The 25,027-nt window shown below is 34.6% G+C and overlaps 1 protein-coding gene across 1 annotated transcript in view; it reads right to left on the reverse strand.

Moving 5' to 3' along the window:
* The window catches only part of LOC122575210 (probable chitinase 10), a 28,948-nt gene extending 4,306 nt beyond the window's left edge, over positions 1 to 24,642 (reverse strand). The window contains exons 1-6 of the mRNA XM_043743858.1: positions 23,988 to 24,642; positions 3,114 to 3,195; positions 1,434 to 1,594; positions 750 to 987; positions 410 to 589; positions 143 to 266 (exon numbers count right to left, since the gene is read on the reverse strand). Of these exons, the coding sequence (XP_043599793.1) occupies positions 143 to 266; positions 410 to 589; positions 750 to 987; positions 1,434 to 1,594; positions 3,114 to 3,195; positions 23,988 to 23,990 (788 nt within the window). The 5' untranslated portion in view covers positions 23,991 to 24,642. The remainder of the gene's footprint in view (positions 1 to 142; positions 267 to 409; positions 590 to 749; positions 988 to 1,433; positions 1,595 to 3,113; positions 3,196 to 23,987) is intronic.
* Positions 24,643 to 25,027: the final 385 nt, after the last annotated feature.

Consider the following 25,027-nt stretch of genomic DNA (forward strand, 5'->3'; position numbering starts at 1 on the left):
TTTGCAATAATTTGTGTAACAATATAAAAACGTATAGTCTATAAGTTTTCTTATTTTATTTTATTATTAGATTTTATATATTTACCCTTCTATTAAATGAAGCGTAAAGCTAAGAAATTTTAATTTCGTTACGACAATTTACCTAGCAACTGCTGGTACATCGTATCCGCTTTTCACATTGTCAGGACCAACCGGCACAGCAGCTGTTAAAAGAAGTCTCGGCATTTTCTTCTCCTGAGCTTCAGCTTCGAACGCTTCTCGAAGCTCTATAGATGTAAATAAATGAAATAGTATAATTAAATAATTTATGCGAAGTTTTACAATGTAGAAGTAGATTTTGTAAGTGAATTATCTGTGAGCATATAAGTACGGGTAATGAGAATCCAATTAGCATTAATTCTGTATTTACCTTTCAACAGGAGAACGTAGTTCTTCTTGTCGTCTCCTCCTTTCGGATATTCCCAGTCGATGTCGAGGCCATCGAAATTTCGATCACGCAGATACGAAATGGCACTGTATATGAAGGTCTGCCTTGCGTACCTCGTCGAGGACATGTCTTTGAATTTTTGAGTGCCGAATGACCATCCACCTGATTAAAATTATCCACGGTTATCATCATATACAGAAATTTTAAAAAGGACTATTTAATGTTTTGATCAATTTTTTGATAAATAAATAGATATACTTTTCTTCCTGACCTATTTGAATCTATCTATCTTCGAGGAAGACATATTCCCCAAGATACTCACCAATCGCAAGTAAAACTTTCAAAGAGGGACTAGCCTTCTTTAAATTCACGATTCGTTCGTATAGTCCAGTTTTTCCATCTTTCGTTTCGTCATTCGACTCGAAGCTGGTCAACTTGTTCTTCTTCAACCAACCGAAGGCGAATATGATGTGCGTACACAAGTCCGGTTGTATGTCTTCGGGTAAAAATTTCCCAATTTTCGTCCGGTATTGAGACCAGTTTGTATAGTAACATACAAGCTGTACAAATTAAAACTACATTACGATCCCTTCGTTGTTCTTCGCCTTTCATTTATTTCCTTTAGAAAGTAAATAACGACGAGATAACAAGTGGATACTTCTGATATTATAAATTTTTATAAGTTAAAGAGGATTATTTTTATTTTTTAAAGTCACTTCCTCGTGAAAATGAAATTTCGTATGACAAAAAGGTATTCGTTTCAAAATTACCATAAATTAAATTTTACTGTAAACTGTATCGTAAATTACACCATATTTTGTAATATTCTTTTTTCGAAGAATTCGTTTCTTGGAGTACAAGTAACAAAGTTGTTGAAGCGTAAATGTAGATTTTTTAAATTATTGATTATATGACACTGAGATAGTTGAATAGTTTCAGCGAATTGCATGAATCAGTACGGAATTCTTTATACCATTGTATATGTGACAATAATTATCATACCTACCTTGTAGTCCTCCGGTTTACCAGTCTGAATTTCATTCTTCTTGTTCTTATTATTGATACGATTTCGCGTGACCTTGAATCTGTTCACGCTTGCCGAGACTTCCTGATCGCTCGAGATCGATGGGGCGGCGGTTGCCGGTCTGCGAAATCTTTTTCTTGTACCTGTTTCACGCATTATCTTTATACTAACGCGTTGCAAATTGATTCTTCTTTTTGTAATAGAGACAGTAGATAGGTAAGATATTAGCACTGCATGTTCAACTCTATTTGTTCTATTTACTTAATATTTATTCTGGAATTATTTATTCTGAAGATATAATAAAAATTATTCGAAAGAATTCATTATTGCAAAAGGCGAAGAATTTTCGAAGCAGCAATTACAAAGGCAATGAATAATACAATAAAGAAAAAAGAGTAACCAACATAAAATATATACTGATCATTAATACAAAGGTACATACTGTTAAATTTGTCTCAGATCTTCGTACGAACTTTTCTGTGGAAATTTAGTGTAAAAAACATATTTAAGATAGATACACACGTTTATGCAAAGTCCGAGAAAGTTTTTCGAAATATTAGTACCAGTTTACATAACTTTGATCATTTGAGAATATGTGGGCCATTCTTATATAATGACTCATGTTTGTAATGAAGAAACGAAAATGGAGATTAGCGCCTTTCGCTCATTCTACGTAGCGCTTTGCTTCCGCAACCTTGCCTTTTGGAAAATAAAAATGGTTGTAGAAATAATTTAAACCGAATGATGAAACATACGTTACATACGCCTTTACGATGAAATAATGTAAAATTGATGATTCGTTCAAAGCGATATCACATATTTATACATTGACCAGAAAAATATTTGTCTATAATTGAAATATATAGAATAAAAGTTTCACTCTTAGAACGTCCACTTTTAGAACGTTAAAGAATTTGAAAGGAACATTTATTGAATGAGGCTAAATGAATGAAACTAAATATAGACTCGGAAAATTGTAGATTTTGAAGTACGGTGATCGTATGTACTCGGATTTGAAACAAAATTATCCTAACAGGGAAACGAATTAACAAGAATAGGAAGACTGGAATTATTGATCGAATTATTTATCGCACTTCTCTCGTCAAGTTGAATTAAAAACGTAAGATCTGAACAGGTCCAAAACTGAAGGAAAAGTTGACACGTAGCAGACTAAATTACGGCTACTTTTCGAGCACCATCCGATAATTTATACCGATAACGCATTCACATCACATAATACATACGTAAGAGGTGGCTTGGCACGCGATTAACTTCTTGAGACGCTATGTTTGCACAAATAAACTCTGAAAGCGAGTTAATGTCACAATTATCAAACGATAATTAACTCTTTCCTACGTAAGAAACAATATTCTACCATTTATCAATCCACAGGGATTTATCAATCCAAAAATCACTATACTAACTAAATTACAAGGAAAATAAGTTATCAGTAAATGTGCGAGTAATTAGTAATTATTTATGTCAAACCAATTTCCTGAAAAATTTACTTTCTTCGCTTGTATCGCTCTCTTAGCAAACCGTCGTCGATATGCATTACCAATTACCCTAATATTTCGAAACGAGAGGAAACGAACTGGTATTACGTTAAGAAAGGAAAATAAGCGAAAGATTCATATCATTGGAAAGCTGGTAAGTGATTACCTTCTGCATTGTCGAGAGTTCCGAGAAGTACGATCAAGCAGACGAGCAGCAGCCAACAACAGGTCGTTCTGCTAGTCGACACCTGAAAAGAAAGTGAACGTGTTACTGATCCGTGGAACCTGTCGCTGCTATTACGCCTAAATGTTTGACCGGGAAACAGACGCGAAATATCGAAATATTTTCATGGATCTCGATCACCAGGAGCCGATTCAGTCCGCCTCGGAGAGGCCATTTTCTTCTTTGTGCTCGTTCGGGTCGATAAACTAACAAAAATGCGGTCACCGTTGAGGAAACGTTCAGATTTATACCGCGTGTTGCTCAAACCTATCAATCACCTAACTTAAACGTCGCATTTTTTCTTTTTTTAGAAAAAACGTATTAGACAGGTGGAAGTTTAGTTCGTAGATGTTTAATTAGCTTCATGTAGCGAGCAAGCGTTTGATTGTGGTAAGTTATCGTCGCATTACTATTCAGCAATGTGGACGACTTTCAACGAGTGGAAAATTTTTCAGCGGTACATGCACGTGTACCATACGGTGGTACATGTACTTAATAGGAGAGAATTCATAATGCAGAGAATATTATTCGCTGATATATTTAACGATGCAGAAATTGTTAAACATGCAATAAATAACATACTTTGCGAAGTGATAAAAATGTTGCAGCGTAATTGCTGTTATTTTGAATAATGCAACTGTATAATTTACATGTGATTTTAAAGAGAACTTCGTTGAGAAATACAAAGTTGAAATTAGTTCGATAAAGTTTGATTAATCTGCGGAAGAATTGAAAACATAACGTTTTATTTCTTTTACGATTAAGCAGTCTCGTTCAATACGTAATACGTATACATAGTTGTTTCGCAGTGTTATGCAACTTTTGTTGAATAACTTCACGATGTAAATAGAGGCGAATCTTCTATCCCCATAAAATGAATAGTGAATATGTGAAATGAAATGAGAGGTATAGCGAAAATGTATATCTTTAAAAATTACAAATATTATAAAGGGAATGGAGAGAAATAGCTGGCCGTTTGATTTGTGAAATTTTTCTGGCGAATTATTCCTACATTTGAAGAAAGAAATGTGGGCTTACGATGAAATATTAGTCACGACAAACGCCATTACAAAAACCAGAGAAAGTTATTTGCGGTTTCTACGATCAATTACCAAGACCTACTGAATTGAAAATTGAGAATCGTAAACTTCCCTATTTAAGCGAAATGGGGTATAATAGTCTGCGTGGGAAACGAGAAGCTGTTACATTCAAGAAAGGTTTTATGGAAAGTGTCGTTTCATTATAAACAATCGTAAAATCGTAATATCGTTTATTTGTTTAAACGTTTCCTGGCGCCGTGAACAATTTCTCCTATCGAGTTTCACAAGCCATTAATAATTATGTTATCGAGACACTGAATACTTTCTGCAATAAGAAGGCTTTATTTTAGAAATTTCATTTATATTTAGCGCGAATAAAGAGCAACTAGAGAATACCATTAATATGATATGTATATCATTTTCTAAAGGAATGGAAACAACTTAAGAAATTAATTATCTTTTCGAATTAACATAATAATAATAATCAAGTATAGTATTGATAATTAATTTTATAAATATCCTATTATGATATTTCAAATGTTGAATTTCTAGAGAATTTATACTTATTTATATTTGTTAAAAAGTATGTCTGACCTTTCCCATTTCTAAAAAAAATCGATCCTTTCTTGTTTCTTCTTATTCTCAGAACAGGACGCCCGCCTGTGAATTTATCGTATATTTTCTAAATTTTCAATCCCTTACTTAATCAACGTATCGCGATAAAATAATATTGCGACATAGGCGCTCTGAAATATCTCGTGAAAGCGTTTCCAATTGTAATACTGCATCTAAATAGAGTTCTGCTTCACAGAGCGTTCCAGAGTTGTTTCGAGATAAGAGAGGAACTGGTAACTGATTAAAAATCCGATTACATTCTCCGGCGAAGAGAACTTTTTCACAATATTTTCACTCTATTGTCATTTGCGTGGCAATTAGCCGAGTCTTTATTAGGTTTGCAATTATTCCACGTTATACATTTTATGTTCATTATTCGCGTAGCTTAGCTAATTAGCACAATGCGCGTAGATTAAAGAACACAACTAGGAACGGATGCTTTCAAAACCACTTTGTATGTACATTTGCAGACAAGTGCTTTCCTTTGCCTCTTATTTCCACCTCGTTCCCGATACAAGGATCGCAGACTAGTTTCATTGCGTAGAAAAATTTATATCTATTATTTAAAAACAAATAAATGGTTTTAACATCATACTCTTAACGAATAACCGAATGTCTTGACTTTGTGTTTTATAGTAACAGTAATTTCGGTTTTCACACGATCCATGTTACTTATGAGGACGACCTGCTACGAGAAAAAATTACGGAAAGCAAAAATGTCGCAGTCGGAAGCGGAGCAAAAGAAGCGATAGCAAAAATATTAATTACTCTAAATTACATCGAAATACATAGCGTAACTTCGGCGTGAAATTTTGTGGTATTTCACTTTATTATAAAATCCTTTTTATAGAATATACGAAGATCTTTATGAGTGACTTTTTAGTCGCGTACATAAAAATTTACATAATTATTTATAGTCAACAACAAAATATTTTCTTCGTCTAAGTAACACTTTTGAACAGTGCTGTAACATTAATGCGAGTATGTATTTTGTTTAGGTCGTAGTAGCGAGTTAATTAGCGAAGAAAATAGAAGAGAAGAGAAGAGAAGAAAAAGGAATCGGTTCGTCAGTGTCGCAGTTGGCTGACCAGCCAAGATCGACCATCCGTGAAAATTTCACTGGCGTTACAGATTTTCGAAAGCCAAGAGCCAGGCGTCGTATCGCTAACTGTCGCGAGGTAACGTTCGATCGTCGATTCTCCCCGATCAGAGAAATCGATTCTCAAGATCGCCTATTAAGGGGAGAACGTAATTATTTCGTCGATTATACAGTTTGCCGATATCGGCCGCGGTACGCGCCATTCTCCCTTTTTCTTTTGTCTTCTTCGCCGCCGCTATTTTCTTCTCTTCCCTCATCGTGTTACATAAATCCTGTTATTTTACGAAATTTCGTAGCTTCATCGTGGAACATATTGAAACACAGCACATATTAAAGATTATCTTAACTCGTAGCCATTATGTTCCTACTATTTTTTTTTTTTTTTTTTTTTTTAAGAGACTTTACGAACATACACAATACACATACGTGATTATTATTTATTTTGAACATTTCACTATTTATCAAAGAAATATATCATCTATTTCAGTACTATTCATTAACGCACATATTTTCTTTGAAATTTCAATAAATTCAAGGAAAAAGTGCAATTTCGTTGTTCTTTATCTCATGCTTGCATCGACTTTTGGCATTTTTATATCTCACTCTTCTTTCAGCACTTTTCGTTTAATCAATCATTAAAAATCAATTTCACGTTCTAGTACGAACACAAATAATGTTCAAGTGATACGAACATTGCTCGTTGTATGATATTTTTCTCTTATATTTACTCACAGTTTGTTAACAACATTATGTGAGTACAGTTGGTATGTGACACCCCGTATATGATGCAAAAGCAAGGCACAAAACATTTCTGTACAATCTAAAGTGAAATCAGATCGCGCATGTTCAGATGCTGAATAAGTTGCCAATAAAGATTCAAAAGTAAATCCATTAAATTTTCGGTTAATCAAATTTTAACAGTAGAAACGACGCGACGCTCAGCCATAATGTAATAAGTGTGTCATATTTCTCGATACTGTTCGAACGTGACCGAGCACAAGTGAAACGACACGGAAATGAGCGAACAGCCCAGCGAATGTAATTAGCGAGGCGGGAAGGAAAGGGACGAGAGCCATAAAAAGCGATTTTTCTCTTCGATCAATTCGTTTGTCGATGCGTGAAAAATTGCAGTAGCCGCGTAAAGCCGCGTTCGCGAAGTCTCATTCTACTGTAGCGTCTCATTCTACTTACGCCTGAAGAATAAAACACTCTTTGTTATAGAGTTTATTTTATAGATATTTTTTATTATATGTTATATTAGCTTTTACATTATTAGGAAACGTTATTCTTCCTATAAATTTTACAAATCATTAATTATAATTTTGTGGAAAGAAGAAGATTTTAAATATCGTATTTAATATCTTCTAACAATTTCGTATCAAATTTTAGTTATGTCAAAATCAAATGGCAAATTCAATTAAATTCATTTGAATCAAACGGAGTTAATAATTGACACGAAAATTAATGTAAAAATTTTAGCTCCGTCAATACAAATAATTTGCAATTTCTTCATCAGGATACCTGTTATCTATTTCACTTGAAGTATTACTATATTTTACTATATTTTATATGTCTAGTAGTATGTTTGCTCGTATTTCAGGCCCACAGCCTATTGCAAAAGGAATTATTCATATATCCATCTCATATACATTCTATACAAATATTATTTATTATATATAAATTTCTACTTTTGTTTGTTCTTATTGGTCAAGTCACTTGACTTTGAATAAATTGAAATTTTGAGCTTGAATTTACCAGCAGTTTCATATTAGTGAAATGATTTCAAGGTCTTTGAACTGGATATGGGGCACTTGCTGTCGAACGATTTGACTAATCTAAACGAGCCTTAAGGTTGGGCTACACCGACCAAAGCGAGTGGTCTAATGGGAAGAAAAAAACGTTTTCTTGTCGGGAGAAAAGTAGCATAAAGTACCGTGAGAGACCGCGTTTAGCTTTCTTCTTCGCTATATTCCCCATTCTCAGTCGCGTTTACCCTTTTCACCTCCTTTCTCGCTCCCGTTTCGTTTCATTCCGTTTCATGGAAACGCCGCCAACGACTACCCGCGAAACCGCGATGCGAAAAATAGCTACGTTGTCCAGTTTAACACTGTAATCATATATCTAGATGAATTATAGGTGAAGTTTCGTTTTTCTCTTCCTTTTGTTCATTATTTCTTTATTTCAATGAGATGATGGATAACATTTCTAACGTAAAAATTTATTGAAAATTGTTAAATAATTTTACCAAGATTTATTAAAATAATATAATAAGTACTACGTGGAAGTGATCTATGTAAATCGAAAACACGAAGAGATTTCCACGATTTGAAAAACACTGGCGCGTCATATTATTATAAATTCTTCGATTTCTTCGTGCGTGAAAGAAGCAGCGATGGAAAAATGATTAAAAAATGAAATATCACTTTAATGCAACGTTTAAATTCCGCACAAGTACAGGGCATTATTTTATTTATAATATTTTAACTATTATAATTTAGCGGTTCAAATTTTACAGATACAGAAATAGAAAAGAATTTATTTAATTATAAAATTCAGTAGAGACACAGAAAATTGTAAGGACGCCTCTTAACTTGCATCGTATCGCATTATGAGCAGACTCGATGAAATATTTCTTCCGAGAGGCAACGTGTATCGTAAATGATCACTTGGATAATGGAATGTCGAGACAAGAACCTGTTCGAATAATAGGCAAATGATCGAATAACGAGATTTCAGATTGCGGACTGTGCTTTATTGAAAGTAAAGTTGTGACCTCTATTAACATTGTTTCCGTGGATTGGTCAGGGAAGCTTCACATTCCGTATTTGTGCACCAGAGGACACAGCTTATTTTAATGCCATCGTCAAATTATTACACGGTAAATATATTGGAAAGCAATTTATGAAACTGATACGGTGCTTCGATTGACGTTCGAACGGTTCTCAACCCATAGAAACGTAAACTAAAACCATCACGTCCAGTTCTTCGCTTGGAGTATAGCGTTCACCCCATCGAATCATGTTTCCGCGATATTTGTCAGGTTTTGTCATTTTTATTTACTTAATTTTCAATTAATAGATCGTCTAATATAACGTTTAATAAATAAACGATAGCATAATTTATTCTATAACGTCTTCCTTTTCTTTAATTCCAATTTAAATATCTTCATAAGTGTTTCTTGTGACTGTGAATGTTCAAGCACATCGAACCAAAATTACGAGTCCACCTTAGTATGGCTATTTCTTCTTGTCCTGGCACATCATTCGTTTCTTTAATTAACAAACTGTTGTTGCTGCGCTTTTGTAGCCAATATATTCCATTTAAACACATATCTTCGTATAACATCTTCACTTTTCCTTTATGCCAATTTAAGTATCTTCGTAAGTGTTTCTTGTGACTGTGAATATTCAAGCACATCGAACCAAAATTACGAGTCCACCTTAGTATGGCTATTTCTTCTTGTCCTGGCACATCATTCGTTTCTTTAATTAACAAACTGTTGTTGCTGCGCTTTTGTAGCCAATATATTCCATCTAAACACGTATCTTCGTAACAAGGATCTTCATAAATGCTTGCCTTGTGCGACACGTATTTAATCTAACGAACATGATCATCCAAGCAACTTTATAGGTTTGTTCCTTTACGATCTTCGAATTAATTAAAGTTTTATGAAATCTCGGCAACGATCATTCCTATCGGACATCGAATCGTTTAGATTGAAACCTAATATAACGTTCGTCTGAAACGAATGAACTTAATTGCATGACATATTATCTATTATTTCTTATTTATTGCTGTATTACTATGGCATTCTTATTCAACAGAACCCCCATCTATGCAAAAAAGATTTATCCAGATGTAGGATAGTGTTCAGGTGAATTAATTCCACTTTTTAATTCCATTCAGAAAGATACAGATTTACATAAATATTCATAGTTTACTGATTTATCGTGGAAATTTTCGAAGACACCTCATGGCGTGCGACATTGTATAATAAGGTCGCTTATTCGTGAAAGCTTTTAACACCACGAAGGTCGATGTTCTCCGTAATTAATACGACCGGCATACATACGGCAACTTGATCTTGCAACATGTTACAAATGAATCATCATTTCGTGTACATACGGCTCGTCCGACAATTTATATAACGATTTCTGTATCTCGTCTATCAACGTGCTAAATTAATTGTTATACTTTATTAAACTGGGAAATGTTAATTTGCGAAATGCTTGTAAACTTTTATAGACGCAATTCGAGGTTCGAACAGTGTAAGAAAGAAAGCTGACGGTTCAATTAGGAAGATGCAACAGCAAAAGATCGTAAATTACTCCTCCTAATTGGCTTCTTTTCGAAATCAAAATTCGCGCCATTTGTGGACCACGAAACACTAGCATCACGTAGCGATGAAAAGGTGCAACTAATTACCATATCTGTCCTTGTCGCACAGTAGTGCGTTCCTTGTCTACGATCGATGCTACCATCTATTGAATTTGGCTGGAACTGCGAAAAAGTAACAGGAGCATAGAATGTGCGAGGAGGTATCTCAACTCCTGCCGATAAGAACGGACATACGTGACGTCACAGACAAGGAAAACTATATTGTGCGACAAGGATAGACATACTTCTCCCTCTAATTTCACGATTATTCGTTAATTACGCTTTTTCCTGATAAAATTCATAAACTTTCAGAATCGTACGACAAAGATAGAACCTCTGACAAGATTCACATACCAATTTCGGCCGGAATTTCCCTTTAATTAATTAGTTAGTAACAATTTTCGTTGGAAGTGTCGCGGTTACCGCGGTACGGACCTGCGATTTTTCATAAATATCAACCTTTCGCGGCATTAATTCGCTCTCTAAAGAATTTTAGAAGCTTCCTTAGATCCTACGCTAAGTTCTTCGTGCATGAAAGTTCGTAAACTAATTACGCGTGGCGAGAATTATGCAAAAATTCACGACGTCGCCCCTGGGCGAGAAGGGTACGTCGTGGATAATTATTAAAAACTGAATAATTAGGCACAAATTCCGGTCAAAAGCGGTGCGAGAATGTTGTCAAGGATCCCCTCTATATTCTACGATTCCAAAAGTGCGGGAATTTGTCCCAGAAACGGAGTAAATAATGAAAATTCAATGAATTAGAAAGAGACGTATGTCTGTCCTTGTCGCACACTAGCACGTTCCTTGTCTAACAGGGGCTGAGTTACCTCCTCGCACATTCTATGCTCCTGTTACTTTCTCGTAGTTTGAACCGTTTCCAATAGATGGCAGCTGTAATTGTAGACAAAGAGCGGACCACTGTGCGACAAGAACAGACATACGTCCCCCTCTAGAGTCCATCGAATACATTATATAGATTGTGAAGTTTTATGCATGAAAGATAAATACGAAGGTGAGAAAGTTCATAAAATGTGTATAATACGACAGTGGTATATGAAACGTTCAAAATAATATGCTTTCCATAATTTTTGGTAGGTAAACCAATTTTTCCCCAAGATTCTATCTTTTTAATTATATTTTTCATTACATCTTGTACCTTTATATTTCTCAGAATTGCATAAAAATTCACTGAATCTAGTAACAACATTGTCATTGGTAAATAATTCGTGAATTCTGCCGCTTGCCAATTAACAACCTTTTTCCGGTGTCTTCCTACTTTCACCGAAATTTGAATTTCGAGCACGATCGACGATTTTTACATGGGTCTTTTAAAACAGGCCTGCGAATTTTATTAACCGGTACAATTAACGCTTAACCTGGAATCAGGTGAAAGCAACCAGCGAGCCTTCTATTATTCTTCGGCTCGTTGTAGATCATGCTCGACGCCTTTGGCTCGTTCAACGTTCTCAACCGAGAAGAAATTCTCTCACGTTGATTTATGTAAAATGTAGGAACAAGCATTCTGTCCCATATATTTCATCTATTTGCTTCCTTTCTGTCATTTCGCTCTTTCCTCTGCTACTTTCCTATCTTTTCCTTACTGTTACCATTCCTTCCTTCAGTTGACTCCATTTCCTGATTCTCAATTAATCGTAATACTAGGAACAAGTCGAATTCCTATTTCATTTCGAAGCACGTACATTGCAACTTAAGAGTTTGCCATCGATTGTAATTAGCCTGTGGATTCTACAGAGATTTATATTTTTAGGAAATTATTACCAATGCAAAATAATATTCGAGCAAAACAGATACCTATTTAAATGTGTTTAAATTTGAATGTAAAACTCACTATAAAATTGAAACCTATTTAAACAGATATTCCTTTTACTTAAATATTATCTTGCTTTAATATTAGGTTGGCAACTAAGCGATTGCAGATTTTGTCATTAGGTGATATTGCATTGGAATTTATTTAGCTGGGGGATACATTAGCTTGTATTAGGTTGGCAACTAAATGATTGCGCATTTTGTCACTAGGTGGTATTGCAAAATCCCCAATTACTTAGTTGCCAACCTAATAAAAGCTAGTGTATCCTCCATCTAAATAAATTCCAATTAGATGAAATAATTGTGCTTAGAATTTACTAATTTATTATTTACTATTTAAATGAAAAATTGTACAGTCTCAACCTAAGAATCACAATGTTGCTTGTTCTGAACCAACGAACTTTGTCTTGGCACAATTTGACACAAAATGACAAAGATATCAATAGAAACGAAAACTCGTACGAAAAATCTCGTACATATATATCTTTTTCCACATCAAGATATTTGAGTTCTCTTCTTAAGCGATCAAACGTAACAAACGATCTTAAACTTTTGAGCGATAGTGTATCTATTTACGAATGTACATCCGACAAAAGACGAATGTTCATTTTTATTTTTGCTGAATGCAATGAACTCTTTTAATGGCCTGTGTATGCGTTCTTTTATTCGCTTTCACTTTCCTCGATTGACGAGAGAAGACACGATTAATTTTTTCTTTTGTAAGAAAGCGAAGCCTAGGTAGACCGCGTGTGATCTTTAAGTCGAAGGACATCGAGAGACGTAAAGTTTTGGTCTGTCGTTTTAACTTGATATTAAATTACTTCATACGTGATATAATATTCTGAATGCTGAACACTAATTATATCATATCACACGAGTTTCATAATTGCGAAATATGAAGGAACTCCAACAGATTTGACATTGACTGCTTTAAGACACGTTTTAACGTCCAAACTTCCTAATTACGTTCCAGTTATAAAACAACTTATACAATTATGTCAGTTACGTAACTGTTTCCATTGTTTCACCTGACGTATTCTAACAAACAAAATAACATGTAATATAAATCACATAGCGTAATGTATCGAAATATTTGAATATAACAGGTTTCCTATGACCCGCAATTTCTAATGGGCCATTTTTTTTTATCAAGCCCTACGCTTCATTTTTATATCGTCAAATTTGTTATAGTCGTACGAAAATAATGAATCAACCTGTAAGTAACGCGGTCGTTGGTTTTCGTATTACTAGATGAAAATAAACAATTACCTTTTGGCTAACAATCAGTGATGAATCTTTACGTACCTTTTTATAATTCACTATCTATTTCTATAAAGTTTTCTTAGGAAATTTTCTATTCCAATTTTTTGAAACTCCGATAATAACAACTTCCATTGTTTTCAACTTAATTTCTAGAAAAATCGCGTTTCGTATGATACGATGCAATACCACGGAATGATACGAAGTTTAATATACTTAAACTTAATTAGTCGATACTTTCTCTAGCCATTCTAGTTCGTAATATCTGTGAATCACGTAGCGTAATGTGAGAAAGGAAAAATTGAAGTATTTTAACAGGTGGTCCAACGAGTGTCCTACAGTTCGTTTCAAAGTTTCCTTCGTTCCTCCGTATTTCGTGGCGTCCCATCCCGCCTCGTTCCATTTCATACGGTTCCCGCATAATTCATCGTGGCTCGCCTTCCGACGTTCGACAAACACGGTTTTCGAAAAAAGAAGTTCAATCTTCATGCGCCTCGTGGCCTGCCTTTCTTACGTATATAACGATAAAGAAGGCAATGACCGACTTTCGTGGCCTCGCTTCAATACGAGCACTTACGAAGAAAAAGTACGCGCAAGAAACGCGAAATCACGCGCGTATTTCTCGATTCTTCATTTCCAGACCCCCTGTGCCGACCAATTTGTACACGCGAAAGTTCAATCTCTGTTGAGATTATCCGAGTTGCTTGAGTTCGAGGCGGTTCAGTTCGCTATCTTCACTTCAAGTTCACCCTCGAGTCAAATTGTTCGACTGTACAGTAGAATTCTACTTATCTGGTCGGGAGACACATAGTTGAGCCGATTAGAATTTATAGAATAGGAGCTCACTAATTTTCATCATCGTCTACTATTTTTCCTTCGCGTAATAAGAACCCAAACGTTCGGATAAGTAAATTCTGCTAGCAACAGTTTAGTTCATCGGTTATTAACTAAAAGTTCGTTCGAGTAAATAGAATTCTACCGTATGAATTTGTGCGACTTCATTGACCCATTAAGGAGCGACCAGGCAGTGAAATAATACGTGTTAATGTGTAGAAAAATATAAGTAAAATAAGTCATCATTTTTGGTCAACGTATAACAATTTTTTTGGAATAATAGGGATATCGTACAAGTTCATTGTCAATAGGAAAATAGAAAATTTGACAACCTTAGTAGGAAAACGTTTGCCTCTTGCGTCATACGCAACAATCAAATTAATAATAATTTAGTTTTGCAGCTATGCGTAGATCTAACTTGTGTTGAAAGAGTCGTTTGAAGCGATGCGTAACGAAAGAAAATGGGGACGCTTCGTAGTGAAAGAGTTGGTGATGTTTTCTCGATATCTAACGTAATCATAAACCGATATGTTGCCCTGTTCTATAAAAAATACGGTTTAATGAACCAACCGCATAGGATTAATTTCAGACGAAACTGCAAGTTTTTCTTCTTGCTCCCGTCGAATCCTGTCTTCGGCTCGTCTCGAATCTTCGACATTGCAATTAATAACAGACCCGTCGTACTGTTTCTAGTATTTACTATTTCCAGATATAGTGGCTGTGTATAATAGCGCGATAATGCCGCGAAAGGTAAATTCACATATAAATACATGCATACAGGCATATACGTAAATACAATGCACACCAAGTCACGGGTGAAACTTACATAAGGTGCAAGTTGCCGGACCTGTTGTCAGGTTGAAGCGAGTGTATTTTAACCTGAAAACTTCGCCGGCTTGCTAGGAGCAAAAACTTCAGATCCGAGCTCCGTTCAAGCTGGTTCATTCGTTGTGATCGCGCGAGTATTTCTTCTGACCGGAGCAACGTACCACCACTTATCGATTCGTATCGTTTTCAAGCCACGCACGTTTGCGGACCGTTTTCACTCGACTTCCGCCGGAGGGGCCCGCTCGGCCACCGCTTATGAAACTTTCAGCAGTTTCCTGCCGCTACGGGAAATCTATCGAATTTCTTCCATTTCCTTTCTTCCTTTTATCTACATCATGACATACCATGCAATACCGATGCCTTGCTTTTATGGCGATGGAGACTTTCGGCCAACTGTTGCTTTGGCTCTCACGCGAGAATTTTCCCATTTTTATACCGTAAACTCTTGTTAAAAGAATCTGAAGATGTCTTCTATTTTTGCTTTTACGACAGTGACAGATATTTGAGAACTGTTGGTTTGATTCCTCTACATTTTTTACGCATACATGTCAGCTCAAAATTCCTGGAGCATCTTCTATTTTTAATGAAATTATACTATTTGATGTAGAATATAAACTTGCAATTTTATACATTTTACCTGATCAGTATTTTATTCATGGTATTTAATATTTTCATATTTTATTAGTATCCGTCAAACGATACTCTCACTGTATTTAATCTGTTTGGATTAATTGAAAGATCATATTCTTCTCTGTTAGAAGAAATATAATTTTGTTAAAATAAAGGTGGAAATACACTCGACTAATTACGATTATAGAGTAGAGATTTATATTTTTGTTTTTCGGCTTCATCTAATATTAACAAACTTGTTAATTTGAAACTCAATGTACAAGCATTTACAGTGAATGGTGAAAAATAGTTAGCGCTTTTAGGCATGCCACTTTACGCACTACTGTGTGGCTCAGATACCATGCTACATTCCTTTCACCAAAGTATGCAACTTTCAATGTCTGCGACTCGTAGAGAATGCATTCGCGAATCTGTGTTGGTAGGAAATGTGGCTATTGTTTGGTCAGTTGCTTCAAATATATCGTCCATACATATGTAGCTAATTATTTGAATCTTGAGACAGAAAACTTTATTTGTAACAAATATCAAAAAAAAAAAAAAAAAATAATCGAGTTACAAAATTAAAAATTTCTATTATAAAATTTTTGGATGAGGTTTATCAAATTATTCTCGAATTAATTAAGTAGATTAGAATTTAATCGAAATTAGAGGACCTTAAGATAAATTAAAATTAATTAGTCTTAGAGGATAGAAAAACTGATGATTTAAGATTAGTGTGGTCCAAATAAACATTTGTGAATTTATAGATCGTAATTAAGAGCTAATCTGTAATGGATTCATAAGTGTAATTAATTGTGACCATTCTGGAGGAAACTTTGAAAGTAAAGAATCGCGAAATTTTATATCGAGCTATGTCTACGATATTTTATTCGTACTGTTCATTTATATATATCTGAATCTGTAGACACATTAATTAGAATTTAAATATTTCAGCAATTTACTGTTTGATACGCATGACATATAAGTTAAAGATAACATGTCACGAATGATAAATTGCAAATTTTTTAAAACTTTATGCCTGTAGAAATCAATCTGTACGTGACTAAAATTTAGATGTAACACGGTATACTCTAGAATTTATGAATGATTTATCTAAATGTTCAGTCTGTTATGAATAGCTCATTAAAGCAATTCTATGACTTTTTACAGCAGTAAGATCAGATTTGTAAATAGGGTTAATACAATAGTAGATTGTAAAATATTCCCAGAAAGTCTGTTCCGCGTATCAATCCCTTCTAACGTACACGCCGGTATCTTTGATGCTTGCTTTGATTATTCGTTACATATCATTGACATAATCCCATTCCATTCGATTGTTTTAGTCATAGAGATCTATTTCCATAAAGAGACGAGCGTATTTAGGAATGATGTACGTAATTAGATCAATAATTATAGAATGAATTCAAGCCGATTTATTTATATTTATTCCATCATTCTAATATCGTTAACTTTTCGCAAAAATGATATGAAAATGATATCGTATTATGATAAAAAAGAATTTTTTCAAAATTGCATGAGTGGAAATTTAAAGAATGAATTTTTAGCCACACAAGGTAGACCAAACGATTCTAGTTTTCACGGCCGGCTGATTTTTACCAGGAATAGAAACTGCGCTCGAAATCCTAAGAGATGTAGCGTTTACTTTTTAGAAAACGTCAACTGAGCAAACGTGCGCGTGCATTGCACCGTGCATGCGTGTTTATCGCGCTGGTAGAGGAACAAACACGGCGAGGACGGGATGGTATCGCGTGCTTCGATAGAAATTCCACCGGATTCCAACTGCTTTCTACCGAATTTTTTCCTGGTCACTTCTGCACGCATTTTTCCGCGTACGAACGAATTGCCAGATGAACGCGTTCTTTCTTGTCGATCCAATGTAAAGGCTCAAGAACTTGAGGCATGCGTGTAGGATAACAGAAATACGATAACACTCATCAATTGGAAAGATACAACTAGATATTCAGGTTTTGCTGCATCAATATAGACTTAAAAATTTGAAAACGATTTTCGAAAAAACGAAACGTTCCGTATGATTTTGTTGAAAAATTGAAGTTATTCTTTATGGTCGGAATTGGCGACAATGGCATGATAGTCGAAATTGTCATTTATTTTTGGAAGTATTTTACGAATTTATTGAGCAACATTTGTGACAACTTTTGTTATTCGTTGTGTGTATTTATTATCGTTATTAGTTATTTGTATATGTAATTGGATTCATTTCTTCTTAGAAAAGTTACAATTAGATGTATATGTGTTATATTAGGGTAAATATTTTGGAAAATTGATAAACAATTTTCACGTTGCAATATATTATAGAGTTCCTTTATCTAACCCTGTATCGCGTAATAATTTATTATTCATTTGCAATCATCATAAATTTGAAAGAGATCCAAATTTCTTATGTGTCAAAGGAAACACAAATAGAGACACGGCCCAACCACATATATTACGCTTCTTACAACTACAAATCACATATTAAGCTTCTTACAGCTACAAATCTTTCTTTATGGGGATGACTCACAACGTTTGAATCACCAATTCAAGCCTCAATGCAGTCTCGCGATTAATAAATCATGCACATTCTTTGACTACTTTCGTTATTTTATCTTTATTAATCTTTGTTAAATAGCATGTTGAACACAGGTATTTTCAACACCAATTTGTGTAAATTAACTGTAAAAATTGTGAACGCTTATTGCAGCTGTGTATCAAGAATAACTTGTACGATCGTTTGCCAAAAGCATGGCTAACGTGAAATTCATAAAGAATGTAGTATATCTTACGTGGATTGCATAATCGACTATTTTTTAGACTTGTACGATTCTTCTCGAATGCCTGATCGACCGCAGACCGATAAAAATCGGCCTTCGGTTTCCTTAGCATCGTGTACGCATGTACAGCAAAACTCCGTTTATATCTTACATTACACCGTCTTGCAAATCATAAAACTGTTAATTAGATAACAAATAGATATAGGAATTATGCATCAAATTAGTATTGTTCTTTCACCCAGAATTACACCGTTTAATTTTGGTATTTGAATTGTAAATACAATCTGCGAGACAATCTTAAGAATCATGAATTATGAATTTCTTTTGGCTAGCTTCATCATTTCATCATCATTAATCTCCGTGAATTATCTTTTTTTTTTCCGAATATTAAGATCTTCGTAGAATTGATATTCGTAGACGTTAATATATTAACTAGGATTAACTAAATTGCCAATATTTGGCATTTTATAATTCATATACACACAAAAATCAAAGATTATCGGTAGATTATCTTGTTGATTTTAAATGACGTTGTATGTCTTTAAAAATTATGTATCTATTTCTTTAAACCATTTCATATATAAATGGACGAATTAATTAAGCAATTACAGCTGAGAAAAATAAATCAATTAACGTGTAAGTAAAATAATGTACACAGACTACTGGCTATAATCGGTTAATCCGCGTTTAATAATTCTTAATTCCTTGTTCAAAATGTTTTTGAACTTTTTACCTTTTCAAAATAAGATGTCTGATACGCCCACTATTTATTTTATGATCATGATCTATATACAATACGATTATTTAAATTTAGTGATACTATAAGTACATATACTTCAATAATTCATAATCTTGGTCCATTATGTGATACTTCAGTACTGAACAGAGTAAAAAATAAAGTCTATTTAATGTATATTCCAAAGATTATTTGTCATAAATCATTTGTCAATCAACGAATATATTTTGTATTCAGGGTATGATTCTTCCGTTTCGTCATACGTAGAAAACATTATTTGAATGATTATAAGCTGTAGCTAAGCTTGATCAATATTTCAAGATTTTATTCATGTGTGATATTTAAGAAATTATAAAGTGAAGCGGTTACATAAAATTACATTATGTAATGCGATTAGAAATTGCTCCAGTTGAATATCTAATTAGATAACAAAATTACATAGTGTAATGAAAGAAATAAAATTTAAAATAATCTTGAAACTGCACCCAATTTAACAAAATTCTACAACCGATTAAATTTTACTCGAATATACCAGAATTGATAATTGATTTGCTTCCTACATTCATATTTCAATTGTTATGAACTTTCTACTGATCAACTGAAATTTTATAGGACAGCTATCCACGTTTGATTCTAAATGTTATAATGAAAACGTTGCTACTTAATTAACCAGCGAAAATCTGCAAATGGCGAATTCAGAGAGACCAAAATTCCTGAGCGTGCTGACCTGTCGCGAACCAGGTTGTCGCAGGTTTCACCAATCGGTGTCATTGGATGTAGAAAGAACATTTCTCTTTTTCTTTACCGTTACGCGGCTAGTCACGATTAGCGATTGCCAGGGACGACCATTAATAATTCAGCGCAATACGTTGCATCCGAGGATGACTATGAACGCTCTTTGTGTCGGTTGTTTGCGTCAAATTTTTCGCCTATACAAAAAACAAAATATATTCCGCAGAATGGAAATGTTTTGAACGATTTGCAAAATAATAAAATTTATCATGCGTGAATACCCCGTCTTGCTGCACGTTCTCCAACATTCAACATTCAACGTAATAAACTGAACAGAAATATTGATCTACAGTGGGGTCCTTTAGATGGAAACGTAGATACACACATACCAGGTGAATATTCAATATGAATCTCTTTTGGAACAAAACCTTGTATAACAATCATCTCGTAAATCGTGAAAAATAGATATAACTTCAAAACTTCATGCGTATGATATGTTAACACAGGTATAAAATGTCATCAAGCAAAAAAATTCCATAATTGGAAACATTAAAAAAATGAGGAAGAAAAGTGATCAAAATGATTACGCCTAGGGGACTTTAATGTAGCGTTAATGCAATGGAAAGGCAGCAATTTTCTTATTTACATACCCGTTACATCGCTGGAAAATGAAGGGACTCGTTAGCTAAGCATTATAAACAAGCCGAATTTGCATTGCTTCACAATGCAACGAAGCGTTCGTGTGAAAACGGGCTAACAAACGTTATAACAAAAAAAAAAAGGAAAAAAAGAAAAGAAAAGAAAAGAACACGAGCGAGAGAGAAACGAAACGTTGGCAATTCAATTCTTTCGAAGGAGGATACCGTGTCAGTTTCCTTCTCTTCGTTTCGTAGACTTCGTAAATCAAGATCGAGAGTTCACTCAGCCGATCGACGTTTTCACCATAGTCCGGTGATTAATATCGCGTCTAGTCCGCACGTTTTAACGTCGAATTAAACCGCGCACGATCGTCGTTACAGGTGTTCACGAGCCATCTTCTTCGTGATTGCAAAAGGTTCTCGCCTCCTATACAAGAAAATGAAGTTTATGATCCGTGCTAGGTAAATGTCAATGAAAGAGAAACAGTTTGAAATAGTGAGTCGAAGGTGAAATCACCACAGTGGGATCGACAAAAACACAACAGGTGTCTTCTTTGATTATCGTTTAATTTATAAACTTTCTTTTCTGAATATATTACAAGTATTGGATTGAACGGAAAGTTTTTGCATATTTTGTGGGATAAACACTTGTGATTTTAGAAATACATTACGAACAGAGAACAAGCGGTTGAGTGCATGTGAATTTTATAATTCAGGAAAGATATTGAAGAATTAAAATGTAAATATTCACTCGACGTAGCACCATATCGTAGCGATTTGCTAAATTTAGAAACAGGTATTTCAGTCTTAAAAATCAAGAACTATCTAAAATGCTACGATGATATTGAAGTCAAAGATCAACGACTGTGTGAGATTTAGCAGAGAAATTGTAAAAAAAAGATGGCATATTACTTATTAAAGAGACAATCAGGTGTATTAAAGTATACGATTTCCTTATTTGCTTAAAAATCCACACGTATTTCCTGGTTAACTCAATACAATGAAAATTCTGAAGGTGGACAACATTTCATGAAAATAATACGTATTAAATTCCTTTAACAATACCTGTCAACGAACATTATACGTAGAATTGTCGTAACATTAATATTAATACAATTAATTACTTGGAATTATACATATCTTTTTATATCATATGAAAGTGAACGTGGAGACAAATTCAACCATGTTCGATATAGTATATGTATAGTAGTCTGCAAGGTCAAAAAGAAACATTCTTTTATTACATTAACATCTTTATCTAACATTGATTTTCATAATTAAAATCCTAATACGGAATCGCAGACTGGAACTGTCTATTTAGATGTATACATACGTTTTATCTGTTGACAAATATAATCAATATTCCTACATAGTTATCTTTGTAACATGATAATTTTGAAAAAACGTTTGTTAACCATTAAGAACACCTCTTCGTGACACAAATCTCTATTTCTACCTGTCTTCTCGATCGTGTGCCGTACTTTTTAACGCCCACCTTTCTCGAATCGCGATAGTCAGCTACGCGGTCCCGTTCCTTTCGATCTCGCTTCGAATTTGTTCGATTATCAAAGTGCAGAATCGACACACGAGGTCGTCGCTCGACGAAAGTGAGAGGGCTCGAGTAACCCGGAAGGACAAAAACGAGTTCTTGATACTTGTTACAACGAAGGTCCACGGGAATCGCGTAGGCAGACAACTGTCACTGTTCCGCCGATTTACGAGATACATCCAGATATCGGTGAACTTTCCTCCTTCATTCACATTTCTGCCAGCTTCATTAACCTTGGCGCGAAACAATCCACGCGAAATGCTCTGCAAAACCTTGGCGATTATTCCGGAATAATTAAACTGTCCTTTTGATTGGATTATTCGCCTAGTCGAAATCAGCAATAAGTCTCGTGGTATTTTTATGACGTCGTTTAAATGGTAATTTCCGAAATATTAATCAGATAAGGAAAATTCTCCTTAATACGTGAATAAAAAATTGAACGGGATTCCATGTAACTTTTCTTTTATAGCAACCTAAGTATTTTAATTGATTTTAATTAAGTGTGATTAAATATTTTATAGATTGCTTTATTCCGGACATAAAATACTAGCCGGAAGGTTATATATTTATGCATCTGTATTTTGTAAATTTTTCGCTTTCTGTTTTGTCACTGTATTATTGTAATTTAATATTGCACTATTATACCGTCATCACCATATAGTCATTAGGTTTGCTCTTTTACTTCTAATTAACGAACTGAAACTTCGCCTAATATAAAACTTGGTAAAAGCGAAGTTTGTCAAAATTTACGACCGACAAACTCTTTTACTATTCTTCATACTGTACGCATATATAATGAAAATCACACGACATTACACGCAATTACACACATATAATCAATATTATATTATCCTATTATTTAAATAGAATAAACAGAACCATTAATAGTTATTCTCTGTGATTGAATATGAGAGTTGCGCGTACTTTCAAACGGTCCATATGTATCATGATATCAAACACTTGCTAGAAATCTTCAAGCAGAGATCACTAGATTAAATGTCCAAAAAATCATTCTACCATAATTTGGTCCGGTCATTGATGCAAGAAGAAGAAGATGAGAAAGAAGAAAGAATAACACAACTGCGTCGAGATCTCGATGTCTGTTTTAATCCTTTCCGAATCGATCTCTTTTCAGACCGGTTCCACGGTGGTCTTGCATGAATCCGCGCATGATGTAATATCGTTCGAATGAAAAATAAAACGAGTTTGAAAACGGAGCCGATTCGATCGGAGAAAAAGAATGGAGGAAAAGATCCTACAAAAACATGAGCAATATTTTCAGAAATCGCCTGCGAGACATCGTGAGCCTAATAGCCAATCACGATTCTTTTATTACTGATAAATGTGAATAAATTTATAAAAACTTGATTAAAAAGTCGATGCTTGTTCTAACAAGATAAAGTAAGAAGAACTTGGAATTCAACCTAATCTCTTGGTTTTGACAAACGTGAATCTATATACAAAAATTGCTTTAGAAACTTACGCGTTAAAGGATAAAATAAAACCTTCGTTAAAATTTACTATACTGCAGAAAATTAATGTCAATAGCATTATATAATTTACCAAAATAATTCTGTCAAACCTTCCACGAATTTTCTGCATACGATACGAGGTAAACTTGACGATTAATCACGATTTTGTTACTTTGATGAATGCAAATAAACTTACAAAAATTGATCGGATATCGACTGACTAATTTTCCTTAACAAAGTATGTAACAAAATAAAACATTCTTGAAAAATTGCCATGTTATACGACATTGGTATTAACGATACCAATTTACCAATTCTATTAAACTCTCTTTCTCCTTTTCCTCTATTCCCGTTTCCAAATGAACACGATAACAAACAGATTCGGAGCTCGCACGTTTCCACTTACCATGATTCGTCCAGTTTTTCCAGCCACGCGTGATGCTCCGAACGTGGAAAGTAGCACCAATATCGACGAGACACGAAGAAGGGGATGAGTAAAAACAAGACAAGGCGCGGTCGAACGAAACTATACACGAGAAGAGCGTGTGTGAAATGCGGCGAAACTCAGTCCGTGAACGGAAGCGAATGATAGAAAAAGGAAAAACGTAATCGATACGAGAATCAGTGATCGAGGATCCACCGCCACATGATCGAGGAACTGTCACTGACAACAGTTCAGAAAGCACTGACCGTAGTGAACGAGTACCTCCTGTCATTCTCTCCCTCCTCCCTTTCTTTCTCACTCTCTTGCTGTCTGTTTCTAGTCAGCTCGTTCCAACTCTCTTTTTCTTTCCCAACGGAGGAAGGAAGAACCCCCTTCCTCGAGGAATATTCACAATCACGATCAGGCTGTTTCGATAGAGGCTGCCCCCCACAACCCTTCCTTTCCATCGTTTTTGCACACACGCGGTATTCAGCCCGGTATTCAGAAGCCACACGAAAATTTTCGCAACAGGGGCAGACGATATCGTAGACGAACATTGTCCTCGGTAGCCGCGGCGACAATTAAAGCCACCTTTCATTTTGTGTACAGTAAGTGACTGTGCGTGCTCTAAGTATATACATATATATCTACACACATGTATATACCTATAAACACGCACGGTATAATGTACGAAACGGTTTAGATTAGATATTGAAAGGAAATGTTTAACCCTTTGTGTTTGGCAGATTTTTCTGGTGGTACCGACTACTCGAAATGATAGATATTTACAGTGTGAAAACAAATTTTGGATACCGCGATATCCAACTTCAAAGGGTTAATATTTCATGAATGACTCAACTTGCGACTAATTTTGGTTTATCAAATTCTAGCAACTGTTATTTTTGTGATAGATTGAGAAAATATCTACCGTTAAGCGTCATACGTATCGGTGTTTATCATAGTAATTATTCGGTTGGTATTAGATATAGATCAGTGTTGGATTGACAGGTAATTCTCGTTTA

This window comes from Bombus pyrosoma, linkage group LG14, assembly GCF_014825855.1.
Source record: "Bombus pyrosoma isolate SC7728 linkage group LG14, ASM1482585v1, whole genome shotgun sequence".
NCBI classification, from domain to species: domain Eukaryota; kingdom Metazoa; phylum Arthropoda; class Insecta; order Hymenoptera; family Apidae; genus Bombus; species Bombus pyrosoma.